Source organism: Sebastes umbrosus, chromosome 4 (assembly GCF_015220745.1).
Source record: "Sebastes umbrosus isolate fSebUmb1 chromosome 4, fSebUmb1.pri, whole genome shotgun sequence".
In the NCBI taxonomy this organism is placed as follows: domain Eukaryota; kingdom Metazoa; phylum Chordata; class Actinopteri; order Perciformes; family Sebastidae; genus Sebastes; species Sebastes umbrosus.
In genome coordinates, this window is record NC_051272.1 from 11,592,083 (window position 1) to 11,609,738 (window position 17,656).

Here is a 17,656-nt window from a genome sequence, read left to right on the forward strand (position 1 = left end):
TTAACAAGTTCGTATGCATTCATCTCGTTATACAAATGTTTGTTTTATACACATGACTAATAATTATTTTATGACCTTGTCTGAACCTGAGCGTTGGCGATACCTTAATAAATGAAGGTTGATCGCCGCCATGTCCCTTCAGTCTTCCCCCATTGAAACACAGTGGAGGATATTGCTGATCCAGACATCTCTACATATCTGATTGAATCCCGTTAGGCTAAGTGTTGTCTGTAAATAACCAACGTGTTAATTGCCAACTGTTTGATCTATAGGCTGAGATTTAGTTGGAGACGACAGTCTGATGCTGCTATATAGTTAATGTATGACTGTATTACTGCAGCAGCCTCACACTCAAGCTAACGTTAGCTAGCCATGCTAGTCACTGTCACCAGCATCATTTAGCCATTTAGCACACTGACAGTGAATATTCACGTATGGTATGAGCCTCAAATCTCAGTGTGAAAGCCTCGGTTAACCCGCTAAACAACAGCTTTTCATCATTTTCTCTCCTGTGACAGCAAGTTTCTTTCCCCCAAAGGGGACCGCAGCCTCTGAGATGACGCCATGCTGGTCTGGTCTATAGCTTTGGAGTCTCTTTATGGTCGTTTTGCGCCTCTTTGTGGTCGTTTTACGTCTCTTTGTGGTTGTTTTGCGTCTCTTTGTGGTTGTTTTGCATCTCTTTGTGGTCGTTTTACGTCTCTTTGTGGTGGTTTTGCATCTCTGTGGTTGTTTTGCGTCTCTTTGTGGTCGTTTTACGTCTCTGTAATCGTTTTGATCTCTTTGTGGTTGTTTTGCGTCTCTTTGTGGTTGTTTGGCATCTCTGTGGTCATTTTGCATCTCTTTGTGGTTGTTTTGCGTCTCTTTGTGGTCGTTTTACGTCTCTTTGTGGTGGTTTTGCATCTCTTTGTGGTCGTTTTACGTCTCTTTGTGGTGGTTTTGCATCTCTGTGGTTGTTTTGCGTCTCTTTGTGGTCGTTTTACGTCTCTGTGTTCGTTTTGATCTCTTTGTGGTTGTTTTGCGTGTCTTTGTGGTTGTTTTGCATCTCTGTGGTCGTTTTGCATCTCTTTGTGGTTGTTTTGCGTCTCTTTGTGGTCGTTTTACGTCTCTTTGTGGTGGTTTTGCATCTCTTTGTGGTCGTTTTACGTCTCTGTGTTCGTTTTGATCTCTTTGTGGTTGTTTTGCGTCTCTTTGTGGTTGTTTTGCATCTCTGTGGTCGTTTTGCATCTCTTTGTGGTTGTTTTGCGTCTCTTTGTGGTCGTTTTACGTCTCTTTGTGGTGGTTTTGCATCTCTTTGTGGTCGTTTTACGTCTCTGTGTTCGTTTTGATCTCTTTGTGGTTGTTTTGCGTCTCTTTGTGGTCGTTTTATGTCTCTTTGTGGTTGTTTTAAGTCTCTTTGTGGCTTTTTTACGCCTTTTTGTGCTTGTTTTACGTCTCTTTGTGGTTGTTTTAAGTGTCTTTGAAGTTATTTTGCATCTCTTTGTGCTCGTTTTACGTCTCTTTATAGTTGTTTTGCGTCTGTTTGTGGTCGCTAGTTGGATCGGGTCGGGATTAGGCCGTGCGTGAAGTCTGTACTCACGGACTACCGGGATATCAGGGCCACAGCTCACATGAATGCAGGTCCCCGGGGCCCCATGTGATCCACCAGCGTTCTCAGAGTTAACGGCACTTATCAGCACGTGTAAAGTCTCTGGAGAAAAAAAAGCTCATTAGCATCAGTCATCAGAACCAGAACCAGAGGATTGCCATGAGTTAGTGGAGTGGTAATGAGCTAAAAGTAAAAAGCTTCAAAGAGCTGGAGAGCTGCTGTGGATCAAAGCCTGGACCGATAATGACTTCCTCTCAAACATCACAGCTTTATGAAGCTCCATCCTCAAACTGCTGAGTTTGATTTTATATTCCAGCTCTTTGCAAACAAACTTTCTTCTTGTCAGGGACTGTTTAGTCAAAGTGAAGTTTATTTTTACTGTCACTGAGAACATTATATAAGGAGTACCTCGGAGTGGGCTGATGGTTTTCACATGCTGCTAGCTGAAGTTATTTTTCATGGTGTGTCTCCTCTGGTGATCCTGGATCAGCAGCTTTACGTCTGCTGCTGAAGCTGCTGTCAGGCTGAAGGATGTTCAGACGACGTGTTAAGCCCCTGCTGGCTGGACGCACGATTTCCCTCCTAAATTTAAGGGATTCATAAACATAAATCCTCTTTTCCTCCATGTTGGGGGCTGGAAGATCCCTCGGTCAGTTTCTGAAGATTTCTGGCTGTAACTAAAGTTACAGGCTGCGTTCTGTAAAATAAAGTATAATTACTAAAATGATTCAAATAAGTAAACATGATGCCCCCCCACAAATGATACAGAGAGTCCTGAATGCATTAACTGTCTATGAGACAACGGACCCCTGGACACAAACATGTAAAAGACACCCCACCCCTCCAACACAAGAGCCACAGACTGAAAAAGACACAAAACAACTAGAAACAACACAGACACTTTGTGGTCATTTTACATCTCTTTGTGGTCGTTTTGCATCTCTTTATGGTTGTTTTAACTGACTTTGGTCCTAAAACCAGACTAGGACCAATTTACAAAGAGAATCATTATTAATCAGAATTATAATATTTATAATGATGATTATATTTTACTTCATTATTGTTATTCCATTGATTGATTGATTGATTGTCTATTACACAGGGATGAGGGAGTATCAAACAGGAACAAAGAATCTCACTGCCATGTCAATGTGTATGTGATCAATAAACTAAACTTGAACTTGAACTAGAATCTCCTCCAGGTAGGAGCACTCAGATGAACTTTGGGACAGTGTTGGTCCTTATAATTCAAACAGTTTACTTGCTTATGGTACATCATTTATCTTAAGTCTGGCACCAGGAGTGCCAGAAATAAGCCACAAAAACCCACAACGGGCCATCCCGGTGACCTCAGGGTTTGAGGCGCTGATGATGACGTCACAACGTCACCCGTTTAAGTCCTGTTGAGGAAACTTCGTCACATGTTATCCCTCCTCTCTCTCCCCTCATTTCCTGTCTCCTCTTCAGTATACACTATCAAAACAAAGCTAAAAATGACCCCAAAATAAAACTTTAAAAAGGGGCTCCAGGCCAAAGCTGACGGTTCCTGGTTCCTGCTCAAACAGTAATCCTTAAATAGAAGACTCAAGGCTCAAACATTACTGCTTATTTAAGCAACTCCACGTTGAATGAAACTCAAGTTGGTTAAAGAAGAGTCAGAGGAAGACTGGCCCAGAGCCCGATGGAGGATCAAACACTCACTGAAGAAGAAGAAGAAATGATCAAAAGATGCAGAGCTGCATCCTGCTGCAGATTCTCTTGAATACCAACAGCTTTCACTTTCACTACAAGTCAGCAGTATGTTTTCGGTGGATGCAGAGGATGGGGAGGTTTCTTCCCATAAAGAGACAATCACAGACTAAATCATGCCCTGGAGCCGGGCAGAACAAGGAGACAGGATTTAAACGTCTTACCTCACTTCTCCCTGCAGGTTTATTTATAGTGGATATCCATCTGGGAGCTGACATAACGCTGCTTTGATGCTGAGGCCATTTTCTTTGTTTATTATTTATTCTCTGCGTGCCCAGCACCAGCTTCACGTCAGCACAACGCTCTTATTCTCACACTAATGCCTCGCTGACAACAGGAGGATTTGGATGTAGCAGCTCTGAGTCTGCAAGCCGGATGTTTACCGACAACAATCCGCTCAGTTTGTGGTCGTAAATAAAAAGTCGAGATCATCATAAAGTAAAAAAAAAAAGATATCAACAAAAATAAATTATCATCATATCATCCAGTTTCCTTTTAGAGTCTCAGAGTCAAATGAATGCTCCAGACCAGAAGGAAAGCCAAAACAAAACAGTGTTTTTTTGTTAATAATAATATTGTTACATAAATACACATTTAAACAAGATACAGAACTGTGGAGCTTTGAGCTAAATGCCAACAGGATGACGATACTAACAGCTGATGAATGTCTTTAGTTCTATAGGTATTTGGTCATAACCCAAAGTATTGGAAACATAACCCCCTGAGACTGACTTTATTGTCTTTCAGAGGCTGAGGCACATTCAGTTTTAGAGCTAGAAAATACTGGCATCATATGAAACTAAAAAACCTAAGGAATCCATTGGTACCAACCATGTCATACTAGCTTGTCAGGAAGGAGGTTAAATAACTAAATTTTGGCGAGGAAAAACTGGTATGGCCATTTTCAGAGGGGTCCCTTGACCTCTGACCTCAAGATATGTGAATGAATATGGGTTCTATGGGTACCCACGAGGCTCCCCTTTACAGACATGCCCACTTTATGATAATCACATATCAAAGGTTTCTAAAACTTTTGACATTTGGAGATCAAGGTCAAGGGACCCCTTTGAAAATCACCACAACAGTTTTTCCTTCTAGCGCTAAAACTGAATCTGCTGCGTTTCTTTTCTCTCCTGTTATTAAGGTGAATATTATTAATGTTCTGCATTAAAAATTTGTTGATTTATAAAGACACTATTTCATTGCTTGGATGGATACTGGAGCCACTCCTAAAATGGAACATTTCTTCCTTTAAAGTGAAGACTGACTCCAGGTTTGACCTCCTGCGTGTTAATAATGACCGTGATGTTATCCAGCAGCAACTTGAACAACAAACTTCCATGTTTGTTTCCCATCAGAGGGATGGAGGATTTTAAGATGCAGCTGCTCGCTGCGTGTCAGAAGGGTTTAAGTTGAGGTCTGGGACATTAATACCTCCATCCCTAATATGAAATACAAACAGAAGCACTGCAGGCAAGGAAATATATTCATGTGTTATTTCCGCTCTCTAAAGTTAAATATGAAAAAGGAAATTGGAAAAGGCTTCGTCTCTCGTCTCATCCACAGATTCATTCTGACTCTTTGTCTCTGAGATGTTCTGCTTGTTTTCAGGTAAATCAAAGTAAATCACTTCATCCATAAGCAATCTGCTGGTTTCTGCTCTGGATCAATAACGTCATCAGCAGGAAGATGCACAAACTGTCATTGTTAAACTCACTATAGTATTTAAACTGTCACCACATTTATCATGTTGTCTGCTTGACTTTTACCTGTTTAATGTGAACATTACTGTCATTTGTGCTTTAAACATTCTTACAATATTATTCAGTGGTGGAGGAAGTATTCTGATCTTTTACTACAGTAAAGGTCTAATACTACAATGTAAAAAACACTGTGTTGCAAGTAAAAGCCCTGACTTGATACTGAAGTAAAAGTACTAATACCACAGTCAGCAAAAGTATTATCAGCAAAATGTAGTTAAAGTATGAAAAATATAAAAAACTTTATTCTATTATATATATTACATCATTAGATTAGTACTTTTTTGGTGGGCTGATTGACGTTTAACCATAAAGGAATCTAATAACGCATTCATATTCTCATGTTTTTCAGCAACAAAACGTGTCTTAATAATAATAATAATAATAATTAATATTAAAACTCAATATAACTCATATAAACTCAAATTAAAAACTCTTGAATCAAAGTTGACAAAACTCTCAACCATCTGTTTATTGACTTATTTAGTTATTGGACATAAAAATATCAGCACAGACTAATTTACCAAATATTTAATTTAATGTTTTATTTTTTGGATTTTGGATTTGTGTTTTTACTGTCACTTTGTTTTGAAAGGCGATATATTATTATTATTATTATTATTATTATTATAACTGTATGGAATATATTAATATATTATCATCACTTCCATCATAATTATTATTGTTGTTATTATTACTGTATATGATATATTAATACATTATAATCATCACCACCATCATCATTATGATTATCAATATAATCATAATAATGATAATTGTTATAATCATTATTATTATTACTGGATGTGATATATTAATATATTATCATCACCACCATCATCATTATCAATGGTATTATTATGTCTGTATGCAGTATATTAATATATTATCATCACCTCTATCATTATTATCAAGATTTTTTTTTTATTATTGTTGTTGTTATTACTAGATATACTGTATATATAGTAAAATAATATATTATCATCACCACCTTTATTATTATTCTATCTTTATGTAATATATAAATATATTATCATAACCTCTATCATTATTATTATCAAGATTATTTTTTTATTGTTGTTGTTATTACTATCTATACTGTATATATAGTATAATTATATATTATCATCACCACCATTATTATTATTATTATTATTATATATTAAATAAGTATCAAATAATATATATATATCAATATATTATCCCTAATTTCCCCCTGGGAATCAACAAAGTATTTCTGATTCTGATTATTATTAATGAATCTTCCGGCCTACGTCATACCCGTGACGTCGACCGGAGGCTGGAGGGGGCGGGGCTGTTCAATCAAACATCCCGTGCGCGGCGGGGCAGCGCGTGAAACCGGAGCCACGGGAGAAAGACAGTGAACGAAAGCGCGTGAAACCGGAGCCCCGGGAGCAGACAGTGAACGAAAGCGCGTGAAACCGGAGCCCCGGGAGCAGACAGTGAACGAAACCCCGTGAAACTTCGTCCTCCGTTACCTGGCAACATGTGGGTGCGAGCTTTGCTGCTCGCGGCGCTGCTGTTCGCTCTCTGCCCGGCTGGAAGGACGGAAGCCGAGAGGGACGAGAGAGACGTTCAGGACTACAGCTACGCGAACTCCAATAGACTGGTACTGCACCGCCACACACTACTACAGAAATATACTACAAATAAAATACTGCAAACAAAGAAGTAGTTTAAACATACTTTTAATCACAACCTTATTTATTTATTTATTTAGCTATTTATTATTTGTCTATTTTTCTGTTTCAGTTTTACATCCATGAGCTCCATTATTTAATAATTATTTGTCGATATTTTCAAGGTTTTGACCATAAAGAATCTTGTAGATAATAATAATAATACATTATTATTATTATTATTATTATTATTAATAATCATATTAATAAATATATTAAAGCAATTAGTCGATTAATCTTTATTTTTTTGCCCTCTGGTTCCAGAAGATTTTCTCTATTTAAGTATTTGTATTTCTATATATTTAATATATAACGTAAATGTTCACAGTCAAATCTGTTAGCTGTAATTTGCCATTTAGAGGTTTAATATAATTAATTTGCTTTTCAGTAACAATAGCTGAAGAGACAGAGGACCAAATGAAGATTAATTTTTGAAATGTGCAGCAGCAGCAATGATTAGACAATTAATCAATTAGTCAATTGTCAGAAAATTAATCAGCAATTAGTTATTGAATTAGTTGTTAAAAACATAACCAACAACTCTCCCGTGTCATTTTCCCCAATGTGAGGATTTTCTGCTTTTCTCTGTTTTATTTCATTATTATATATATTTGTATTATTATTGAATATATTTGGGGTTTGGAGTATTATAATAAAATAAAAAAATAAAAAATAATCAGCAGATTTATCCATGAAAATAATAAACATCTACACCAACTCTTGAAACAATTAGTCCATGAATTAGACAATCAACAGAAACACATTCTGCAAAAATCAGCCTCTCAAATGTGAATATTTACTGTTATTATCTATTACAGTAAACTGAATACAGAGTATCGCTATTGTGACGTTCTATGGACCAAACAATCAAATCCAGAAAGTAATTGGAAGATTATTAGATCAATAATCCTTAGTTGAAGCCCTACACTTTCGTATATTATTGTGTCATTAATTCAAGTTGCAATCATTTACTAGTTTGGTAGGCTTTAGTAGTCAGTTGGCCAATTAATATAAATGAATATTAATTATTTAAACCATATCACTGAGCTATTATCTAATGTCAAAGACATCACACAAAGTGAAATTGTACAATAAGCACATTATTGTGTATTTATCATTAATATTCAACAGTATTTTGTTGTTTTACTGTCTCAAGTTCAAACTACAATATGGACCCACACATTAAATGGACATTAATTATGAAATTAATGTATGTATGTACATGTAATTTATGAACTTTATAATAATACATCATCATTTATTATTATATACTGCTGGTAGTTTAATCTATAATAATACATCATCATTTATTATTATCTACCGCTGGTCGTTTAATCTATAATAATACATCATTTATTATTATATACTTCTGCTAGTTTAATGTATAATGATACATAATTTATTATATACAGCTGCTAGTTGAATGTATAATAATACATCATCATTTATTATTATATACTGCTGCTAGTTTAATCTATAATAATACATCATCATGTATTATTATATACTGCTGCTAGTTTAATCTATAATAATAATATAATCATTAGTTGATTACATTTTGTTTTAATAATCTGTTAAGTAACTAAAGATATCAGATAAATTTAGTCAAAAGTACAATATTTACTTCTAAGATGTAGTGGAGTAGAAGTAGAAAGTAGCAGAAAATGGAAATACTCAAGTAAAGAAGAAGTACCTCTAAACTGTAGTAAAGTACAGTACTAAACGTAGTACTGCAGGTGTCTGTATTGGATGCAGTGATGATGGTGAAGTTATTTTTACCTGTTGGGAAGATGAACGAGTTTGTAGACTTCAAATGAGTCGATCATCTGTCGGCTTTATGACGTGTGTGTGTGTGTGTGTGTGTGTGTGTGTGTGTGTGTGTGTGTGTGTGTGTGTGTGTGTGTGTGTGTGTGTATTTTCAGCTCGGCGCTCTGCATGAAGTCCTGGAGAAACTGCAGACCAAGAGGATTAATCCCTGGGAGAAGAAGTACGGACAGGTTCCCTCTGTGAGTCACGCAAACACACTGTTACACGTTTAATACATAATAATAATAATAATAATCATCATCATTATTATTATTATTATTATTATTGTTATATTTAATAGTAATACTACTACTTATTATTATTATTATTATTTAGTCTGACAAGAAATGTGGATTTAAAGTGACTTCATGACAAGTCTTAAAATCACATAATTGACACTATATTTCTATATTTTCACATTAATATTGAGCCACTTAATGTATACCGTATATTGCAATACCGTTGGAGACACTGTCACTTTATACACAATCCTCAGCTTCATGTTTATAGCACTATATGTGTATTTTATTTATGTCGTCTTTTTTTCTTACATCTTATTGTCACTTTATCTTATCATTGTCTTTCTATATATTAATAATATTCTGTGTTATTGTTATTTTATCTCATCTTTTATTGCTGTGCTGACCCGTTCTCTCATCATATACATTTCATTGTACCATTGACACTGCGTTAACAACCTACATATGACAAATAAAACTGAACTGAAATATTATTGTAAAACTATCTGAACAGCTGTGAGATATTAATATAATCTGCATCATTTAATAAAGGAACAGTCTGTGATCCAAAAGCAAACAAAATATTAGCCAAGCTTTCAGTTGTGTAATGTACATTTACTCAACTACTGTACGTAAATACTATTTTGGAACTTTATACTTCTATTCCACTACATGTCAGAGGGAAATATTGTACTTAAATTACATTAGTTACTTTAGATTATTAATACAAAATAATAATCAACTAATAAATAAAGATGTATTATTATGGGGTTAATATCTGTACTGGCCCTCCCAGTATGGCGTGAACATAGTAATGCATCAGTAAGTAATAAACGCTCAGTGGTCACTTTATTAGGTACAGTCAGAGATTCACACCACACTGTTCATACTGTATATATATGTGTGTGTGTGTGTGTGTATATATATATATATATATATATATACATATCAAATATATGTATTATTATTATAATTATATATATTACGGTTTATTCTATACATTACTCTGCACTGTGTTTAGATGCTAAACTGTATTTTGTCGTCTCAGTATTTGTACTGATCCAGTGTTGATGCTCTGCAGTAATGTCTGTCTAACACATGGTGGCGCCACTTTGATTATAAACTTCAATGACTGAAGTGAAATTTTAACATTTATGAGAATACATTTATTCATACACAGAATAATAAAGTAGCATCAAATTAAAATACTTGTGTTAAGTACAAGTACCTAAGAAATGTACTTAAATACAGTATGTGAGTAAACGTACTTTCCACCACTGGAACCACATCTGCTGCTCTGATTTATCCACCAATACATTTTCATATTAGTAACATCATGTCACACTGTTTATACTTACAGTAAATATATTTAAATATACACAATATTATATCTTAATCAGGAATTAATGTTGTTTGTACTTCCAAACTCAGCATTACTCAGCATTAGTCAGCATTACTCCTGATGATGAAGTTAATTATCTGTCAGCTGGTCATATCAGATATGAATGTTTAGAAACAGCTTCAAGACTGTGTTCATCATGTCCACTAGAACAGCTGAGTTCTATATCAACGTCGTTCTATGTGGGTTCTCTGTGTTCTACATGAACGTGTTTCTGTGTGTGTTTTCTGTGTTCTATACGAACGCGGTTCTGTGTGTGTTTTCTGTGTTCTATACGAACGTGGTTCTGTGTAGGTTCTCTGTGTTCTACGAGAACGTGGTTCTGTGTGGGTTCTCTGTGTTCTATATGAATGTGGGTCTGTGTGGGTTCTCTGTGTTCTACATGAACGTGGTTCTGTGTGTTCTCAGTGTGACCTCGGGGAACACTGCGCCATCAGGAAAGGATCTCGTATCGGGAAGATGTGCGACTGTCCTCGAGGAGCTTTCTGCAACTTCTTCCTGCTGAAGTGCTTATGAGCCAATCAGATAACAAGAGTCTATTTTAACATGTTTATTTTACAAATATACGTATATATAATATATAAAACAATGTAAAACCTGTGTGTAAAGTAGCATTTAGAGAGGAATAAATAAATCATTTAGTGGAATAAATCCTTCATGAATATTTATGTGTTGTTGCATTAAAAGGTGTTTTATCTTTCTGACGACTCCTCTTTGATATACTGCTTTTAAAAGTCACATTTCATATAAACGGTGTTAATGAGAGTTAAGGTTGATAAGGAAAAACTGTTCATTAAGAAAAAAAATTATTTCAGCATTCCTGGATTAAATGTAAAGTTTCATGATCACATCTGAGTTTTGATTTAATTCTTATAAATTCATACAAAACTGGAAAACAAAATTTTAAAAGTCAGATTAAGTTTATTTTCCTGGGAGCTGAGGTTTATGATGGTCAATGCTTTAAAGAAATCAGATTTCAGTGAATCAGATTATAATCTGACATTAATTAACCAATTAATGGAGTATTTAACTGGAAGAAAAATCCTGCTGTGACTATTTTTCACACAAAAAAGCCAAAAATTCTCTAATTCAAGCTTTTAAAATGTGAAGATTTGGTGCTTTTCTTTGTTTTATGTCATAATAAACTGAATATTTTTGGGTTGTTGGACAGAAGAAACAGGACGTTTGATATAAAAATTGTGATGACTTAAATTTTACAATTTACAGACATCAGCAGATTAAGTAATACGTCTGAGCATCGTCACTGAATCCGAATGTTAAATATATATCTTCCGTATTATTCTGATGGCATCAGTACACTTTGTAAGAAAATTAGATGAGTTATTAGTGTTTTTCTGGTGTATTATTAACCACAAGAAGCTGCCCAAATTAAATATTTTACATTTCTATACACCAAATTTGATCCAAGACTCCATTCATATGTTGGAATGTTAGTTAAGGAGTGAAAACACCTTTTAGTTCTAGAGTGAAGTGTTCTTGTGGCCAAAATCTATAATAAAATAAAACATTTAACTGACTCAGAACTGGGACGATTCATCTATCTCCTGATTCCATACTATCACCATACTTGGGTGCCGACAATATGTATTGTGATTTTTAATTATTGTGATTCAATATTATGATTTATTGTGATTTTTGTTAACTTTAACACTAGACCATGGGGAAAAGTTGAATCATACACTTCTAGGGACTTTTACTTTGGAAAATCTCTAAATTAATGTTTTTCAGCATGTATGTAGTCAGAGATGTCCTGAAGTCAAATATATCAGTCATTGTCAGGAATTATTTATTACATTTTTACCACCAACCCAAAAATCAAAGAATAAAGACATTTCCCTCACAAATTAGTGGTATTTTCTTTTTAATTTATAAGGGACATGTAATGTTTTATACTTCTGGTGAATATAATCCAATCAATCTTATTTCCATATATGTATTTTGTATATACAGTTCCCTTTGTTAACACCTTATTTTGAAAACCGGACGTAGTAACACGTGTATACTTCCTCTAACTTCTCCAAGGTGGTCTCTAGCTCTCCCGTCAGCTCCGTTCTCTTTATACATCCATGGTCAGCTCCATCGGGGCCGTTTGAATGCATTTAACATAAATGTAAGTATGTGGGTGCTCTACAGTTGTAGCGTCGGCCCATTTGACCACAGAGATGAGAGTGACGGCCGGCTCGACCGCACGTTACCGCAATACGATAAAGTTTCCTGTCCATGACAGAGTTAGCATGCAGCTTTAGCCGTGATGTCTAGCTCAGCTTTTCCTGCAATGTGTGAAACCCAAAGTGTTTCCAGACTTTACTGGATGTTTTGGTTTGTTTTGGTTGACGGATACGGAACGGTTATGACGTCACGTTACTCAGACTACAACAATAAAAGTGGTAACTTCCTTCTGCCTCGACTTAGACTCAAATGAAGCAAATATATCGATTCTGGCATTAAAAAAATATATATTTAAAAATCGTAAAAACAAATACACATACATATGTGAATCAATTTTTCTTCCCACCCTTACTCATCACAAAGCTAAAGACCTTTAAATTGAACAGATTTATGGCTCAGATTAAACGCCTCAAGAATGATGCTTAAACGTCTTCAGGTTTACAACAAAAAACACCAGTGGACTCGTCACACAGATGAAATGTGCTTCAGTAAAACAACAAAATCAATCAGTTAGTCAACTTCCCCTTCTTTCTCTGAATTTACATCATGCAAAAAGGAAAAGAGGATTAAACACAGGTGGAGTCCTCAAATCAACAGTCCTGGACAGCCAAGAGTTTTTGTCCCAAAGGGTTTTTATTAGTAAGATACTTTACAGACGTCTAGACTCCTCGGGGCTGCTTGAAGTTCATGCCGACGGTGGGCTGGGTCACCTGCAGGTTGGACAGACCGCCGAAGTCCTGAAGAACAGAAACAAAAGACACTCAGCACCAGACTTCATTATGAAAACAGCAGATTTTAGGCGAAAAAGAACTGTCTGAGAGCGCCAGGGTCTGATAGGAACAGAGAATCCTTCAAACACGGGAAAGGCTCTCAAGTTGATGTTCCTGTACTATCAATGACCTGGCGACGAGGACGCCATGGTCACTTTCGATACAGGAGGGAGAAGAACACAAGCTAACATTTTATCTTTAAAGAGGAAATTAACACCCTGTTTCTAAAACCTTCATCTGCAAAGTAACGACAGCTGTCAGACTTAAGTAGTATAATAGAAGTATCATGTACCAGAATGTAAAAATATTCAAGTACCTCAGGATGTACTTGAGTAAACACTTTAAGAGTAGCACATTCAGAGTTCGTACAGCTTTAAGAGTAAAATTCAAGCACTTTCAAGGTACCTGAACCAAAACTGTCCACAGCCTCTCGCAGCCTTTATCACATCTGAACTGTTACTATAAATGCAATTACCAAAAAATCATCAATGTATATTGTCACTGTTTATTTTACTAGCTGTTGATATCAACTTTTTTAAGATTTCTTTTTATTAGCGAAAAGCTTATTTTACAATTAAATTACAACATGTATCAACATTATTTTTAAAACAAATATTGAAACAACTGAAATAAAACATAAAAAGTTAATAATTATAGAAAGAGAAATGTGGTAAATCGTATATTATTGATAATGAACCTATCCTTGTATCAAATATACTTTAACTACATAATAAAAATAATTATAGGACTGAGAAAGTGAAAATATAAAGATACATTCAAAGTAATGATTGAAATAAAGAAAAATGAATCGATGTTTTGATGATTCTTTAACACTTAGCTCTGCTCCATGTCGGCTGTGAGACGCCAGGAGATAACGAATGACGACAGATCGTTTCATTTCAAATATTAATAGTTTACTTGAGTAACTGCGTCGATGAAACATCAGATCATGTTGAAAATAAAGAATTTTTCAAGGAGTACATTCCTCACCTTGAAAACATAACGCCATCCACTGACCGTGCATGCAGCCTGTTGCAGTTGCTCCAGTTCATTTTCTTATTTTTTTCTCCAACTATTTTGTATTTACTTATTTGCACTGTGGTTATGTGTTGTATACACTTCACATCTTAATGCAAATATTCGTACATATTTCTTATAGTCTCATTTCTTATTTTTAGGGCTGCCGAAGTTAACATGATTTCCACTAATTTCTTTAATGCAACTTGAAATTTTTAGGTTGTAGCGGACTCAGTTTTAAAGCTAGAGTGAAGATACTGGGATCATACGAAACTAGAAAATCAGTGAAGGAGGTTAAATAACGCTCCAAAATTACACTAAATTTTGGTGAGGAAAAAAAGTGGCATGGCCATTTTCAAAGGGGTCCCTTGACCTCTGACCTCCAGATATGTGAATGAAAATGGGTTCTATGGGTACCCACGAGTCTCCTCTTTACAGACATGCCCACTTTATGATAATCACATGCAGTTTGGGGCAAGTCATAGTCAAGTCAGCACACTGACAGCTGTTGTTGCCTGTTGGGCTGCAGTTTGCCATGTTATGATTTGAGCATATTTTTTATGCTAAATGCAGTACCTGTGAGGGTTTCTAGACTATTTGTCATCGTTTTGTGTCGTCAATTGATTTACAATAATAAATATAAACATAAATGTGCAATAAGCAGCATATTTGCCCACTCCCATGTTGATAAGAGTATTAAATACTTGACAAATCTCCCTTTAAGGTACATTTTGAACAGATAAATGTGCAATTAATTTGTGATTTATCGCAATTAAATAATATAATCGATTGACAGCTCTTCTGATTTTTAATTTTAGTACTTATATATTTTTTTTTACATACATGGTGTTTATATTGTATCATTATGTACATAAAATACATGTTACATACCCCTTTATTTCTATTTTCTTACATTTCTTCATGTTTATATAAGAGCAACTGTATATAAACATGAAGAAATGTAAGGATCTATTTAAATATTTCTGATTCTGATAATCAAACATTTCCCAAACTTTCCAGACTTCGAATGAACCCTGAATGTTGTGACTACTCCCGTCAGTACTGTAGCAGACACTCACCAGCAGCTTCAGCATCTCCTTTGTGTCGGGATCAACTTCAATCAGCTCCTGGTCCAGGGCCGACACCTGGACAAGTAAACACACAGGAAACAGTTACACATCAACCGTCAGATCTACAGCATCAACTCTTTCACACCGGCTCTCCTTATTCCTCTTCACTCTCTGTTCTTGAACGCATCATTTCATTAAAGCTCACAAGCAGAGGTCCAGTTAATTGTAACCTGAGGTGAACGCTGTTTTATTACAGGAACATTTGGGTTTAGTCTAGAAAATTAATCTGCATATTCCAGCTGAACAAATTGGAGAATTTGCTGCTACATTACAGTCAATTCAATATTTTGGGTTATGGACTGTTGGTCAGCCAAAACAAGACATCCGAAGACCACTTTATACATTTTTCACTATTCTCTGACTTCTTATGGACTAAACTATCATTGAAATAATCAGCAGATTAATAGAATATGAAAATAATCTGCAGCTCTGTAATGAGCTTTACTGATGTAGGAAAAACAAAATGTTTTTTTATTATGTTTATCAAAGTTGGAGAGACACCAACATGACGACCTCTGACCTCAGTGTGGCAGGAAAAATACTTTCTGTGCCGGCCAAGAGACAAAAACGCTTCTGTCAATTATTCTAACTTGACTATATTCATGTTGTTAAGAGTTCCTATTTCAATTCTTTGACGCAATTCAGAAAACAAAGTTACCAAAAGACAGATGTGTTGTTCAGTAAACACAGCACTTGCTGTTGCTGTGCTGATTTTATATTTTAACTATTTTATTGCAAAATATCTCCAAAGTTGTTCAGTTTTTAAGTACCGTAGCTGAACTCAGAAGATAATGAACTTTATGTATTACTAATACATGTAGTCGACATTAAAAAAAGAAAGACAGAATCAGTAAACGTTTCTGTTGCGTTAAAACACGTCTGCCGTCACAGTTGTCACCTCTGTGTCGACCACGTGCATCACAACGTCTGTATGAGAGCGCCAGGGTTCAAAAGGAACAAAGAATCCTTCAAACACGGGAAAATGCTCGCAGGTTGATGTTCCTGTACTATCAATGACCTGGCGACGAGGACACCATGATCACTTTCGATACAGGATTGACATATCAAGTCAAACACACACACAGCAGGTGATACTTTAAACATTTCCCCCGACAGGATAGTTCATCTGTGTTATGTCATTTAGCACGAAAAAATGAAAGGGTCAACGGTTAAGGTGTGTGTTCAGTGCATCACTTCGTGACACTTCAGGTGGACAGAATCACTGATTTCTCTACCTCAACGCTGAAGACCAGCAAACAACACATTCATGTCTGATTCTAAAACTGGAACACAGCAGCTCTGGGACGAGCAGTGATGGAGGATTTTCAACCACCTCTCAGTTCAAGTCTGCATCATATCATCTGCTGTTTTCAATGAGCTGAGCTTTAACAGAATTAGTTAACAGTAGAGATGTACTGACCGATCAGTCTCAGATATGGCCGATTCTGCACCGGTCAAATTTACATGCATTTGCAGCACAATGATTCACATGGCGAGCACGTCGGCACTGACGGTAACAATTTTTGTCACAGCCATACAGTGTTGATAACGTGGCGACTTTCTTCTAACACTGTATGTGAATACAGCTCGCCACCTGGTGATGTTACGAACCCAGACAAGACGGCGTTTGGTTTTCTGACATATCTGGGACTTCAACATGTACAAAGCAGCAACAGTGGTTATTTCTTCCATGGTTGATGGAGGAAATAAAAGTTGTTGGTATCTATGGAGACAAGCTCCTCCTCCTCGCCGGCACATCTAGCGTGAATGAACACAAGAGATACCGGCGGTCCAACTCGCACGAGTAAAGCGAGGCGAAAACTTGCTTCGCTAATGGTGTGAACACAGCTTTAGGGACTTTATTTCTAAAAAGCGACAAGCGACAAATTAATCAACTTATTCAGACCATCAGGGAAAATAGAAATATATTTAAATATATTAAATTAATTCATCCTCAGGCTGCGGTCACAGTGAGCTCTTCTCTCCCTCTCCTGTCAGTAGTGTATATAATATAATGCACACCTTTAAATTCTTGTAAATAGATACTGATTCATAAATAGTTTTGTACAAATGAAAATAAATAAAGACTTGATTTTCCATTAATGAAAAGTTACAAAAATTATCGTGTATGCTGTCAATTATAGTTCTTAGGAAGAAAACTGCAATGGGTGCATCTCGTTAGAAGCATTTCTGAAGAGGAAAACTCTTGAATGCAAACAAGAAAATCAAACATATCACACAAGCTAAATTAAGCCGGTCAATAACTTCTAATATTTTACATTTTCAGTTATTCTGCCGGCTCGACAACGTG

The 17,656-nt window shown here is 35.7% G+C and overlaps 2 protein-coding genes and 2 non-coding genes across 4 annotated transcripts in view; 1 reads left to right on the forward strand and 3 right to left on the reverse strand.

Moving 5' to 3' along the window:
- The first annotated feature begins 6,432 nt into the window (after nucleotides 1–6,432).
- On the forward strand, nucleotides 6,433–10,939 carry cart2 (cocaine- and amphetamine-regulated transcript 2). Its single transcript, XM_037766466.1, has 3 exons — nucleotides 6,433–6,724; nucleotides 8,717–8,800; nucleotides 10,647–10,939. Exons 1-3 carry the CDS (start codon nucleotides 6,602–6,604, stop codon nucleotides 10,752–10,754), a joined length of 315 nt encoding a protein of 104 aa, XP_037622394.1. The 5' UTR covers nucleotides 6,433–6,601; the 3' UTR covers nucleotides 10,755–10,939.
- A 2,101-nt stretch (nucleotides 10,940–13,040) lies between these two features.
- zgc:114188 (uncharacterized protein LOC541327 homolog) overlaps nucleotides 13,041–17,656 on the reverse strand; it is a 6,717-nt gene continuing 2,101 nt past the window's right edge. The window contains exons 4-5 of the mRNA XM_037766456.1: nucleotides 15,295–15,360; nucleotides 13,041–13,165 (exon numbers count right to left, since the gene is read on the reverse strand). Coding sequence (XP_037622384.1) covers nucleotides 13,088–13,165; nucleotides 15,295–15,360 — 144 coding nt within the window. The 3' untranslated portion in view covers nucleotides 13,041–13,087. The remainder of the gene's footprint in view (nucleotides 13,166–15,294; nucleotides 15,361–17,656) is intronic.
- On the reverse strand, nucleotides 13,240–13,366 carry LOC119487722. Its single transcript, XR_005206774.1, has one exon. It is a non-coding gene; the product is annotated as a small nucleolar RNA SNORA71 (small nucleolar RNA).
- LOC119487724 lies at nucleotides 16,274–16,401 on the reverse strand. The gene has a single exon (XR_005206776.1). It is a non-coding gene; the product is annotated as a small nucleolar RNA SNORA71 (small nucleolar RNA).

Coding starts and splice junctions, on each gene's coding strand:
- cart2 (XM_037766466.1), top strand. CDS start 6,602: ATGTGGGTGCGAGCTTTGCTGCTCGCGGCGCTGCTGTTCGCTCTCTGC. Junction 6,725..8,716: donor ACGCGAACTCCAATAGACTG/GTACTGCACCGC, acceptor GTGTATTTTCAG/CTCGGCGCTCTGCATGAAGT. Junction 8,801..10,646: donor AGTACGGACAGGTTCCCTCT/GTGAGTCACGCA, acceptor GTGTGTTCTCAG/TGTGACCTCGGGGAACACTG.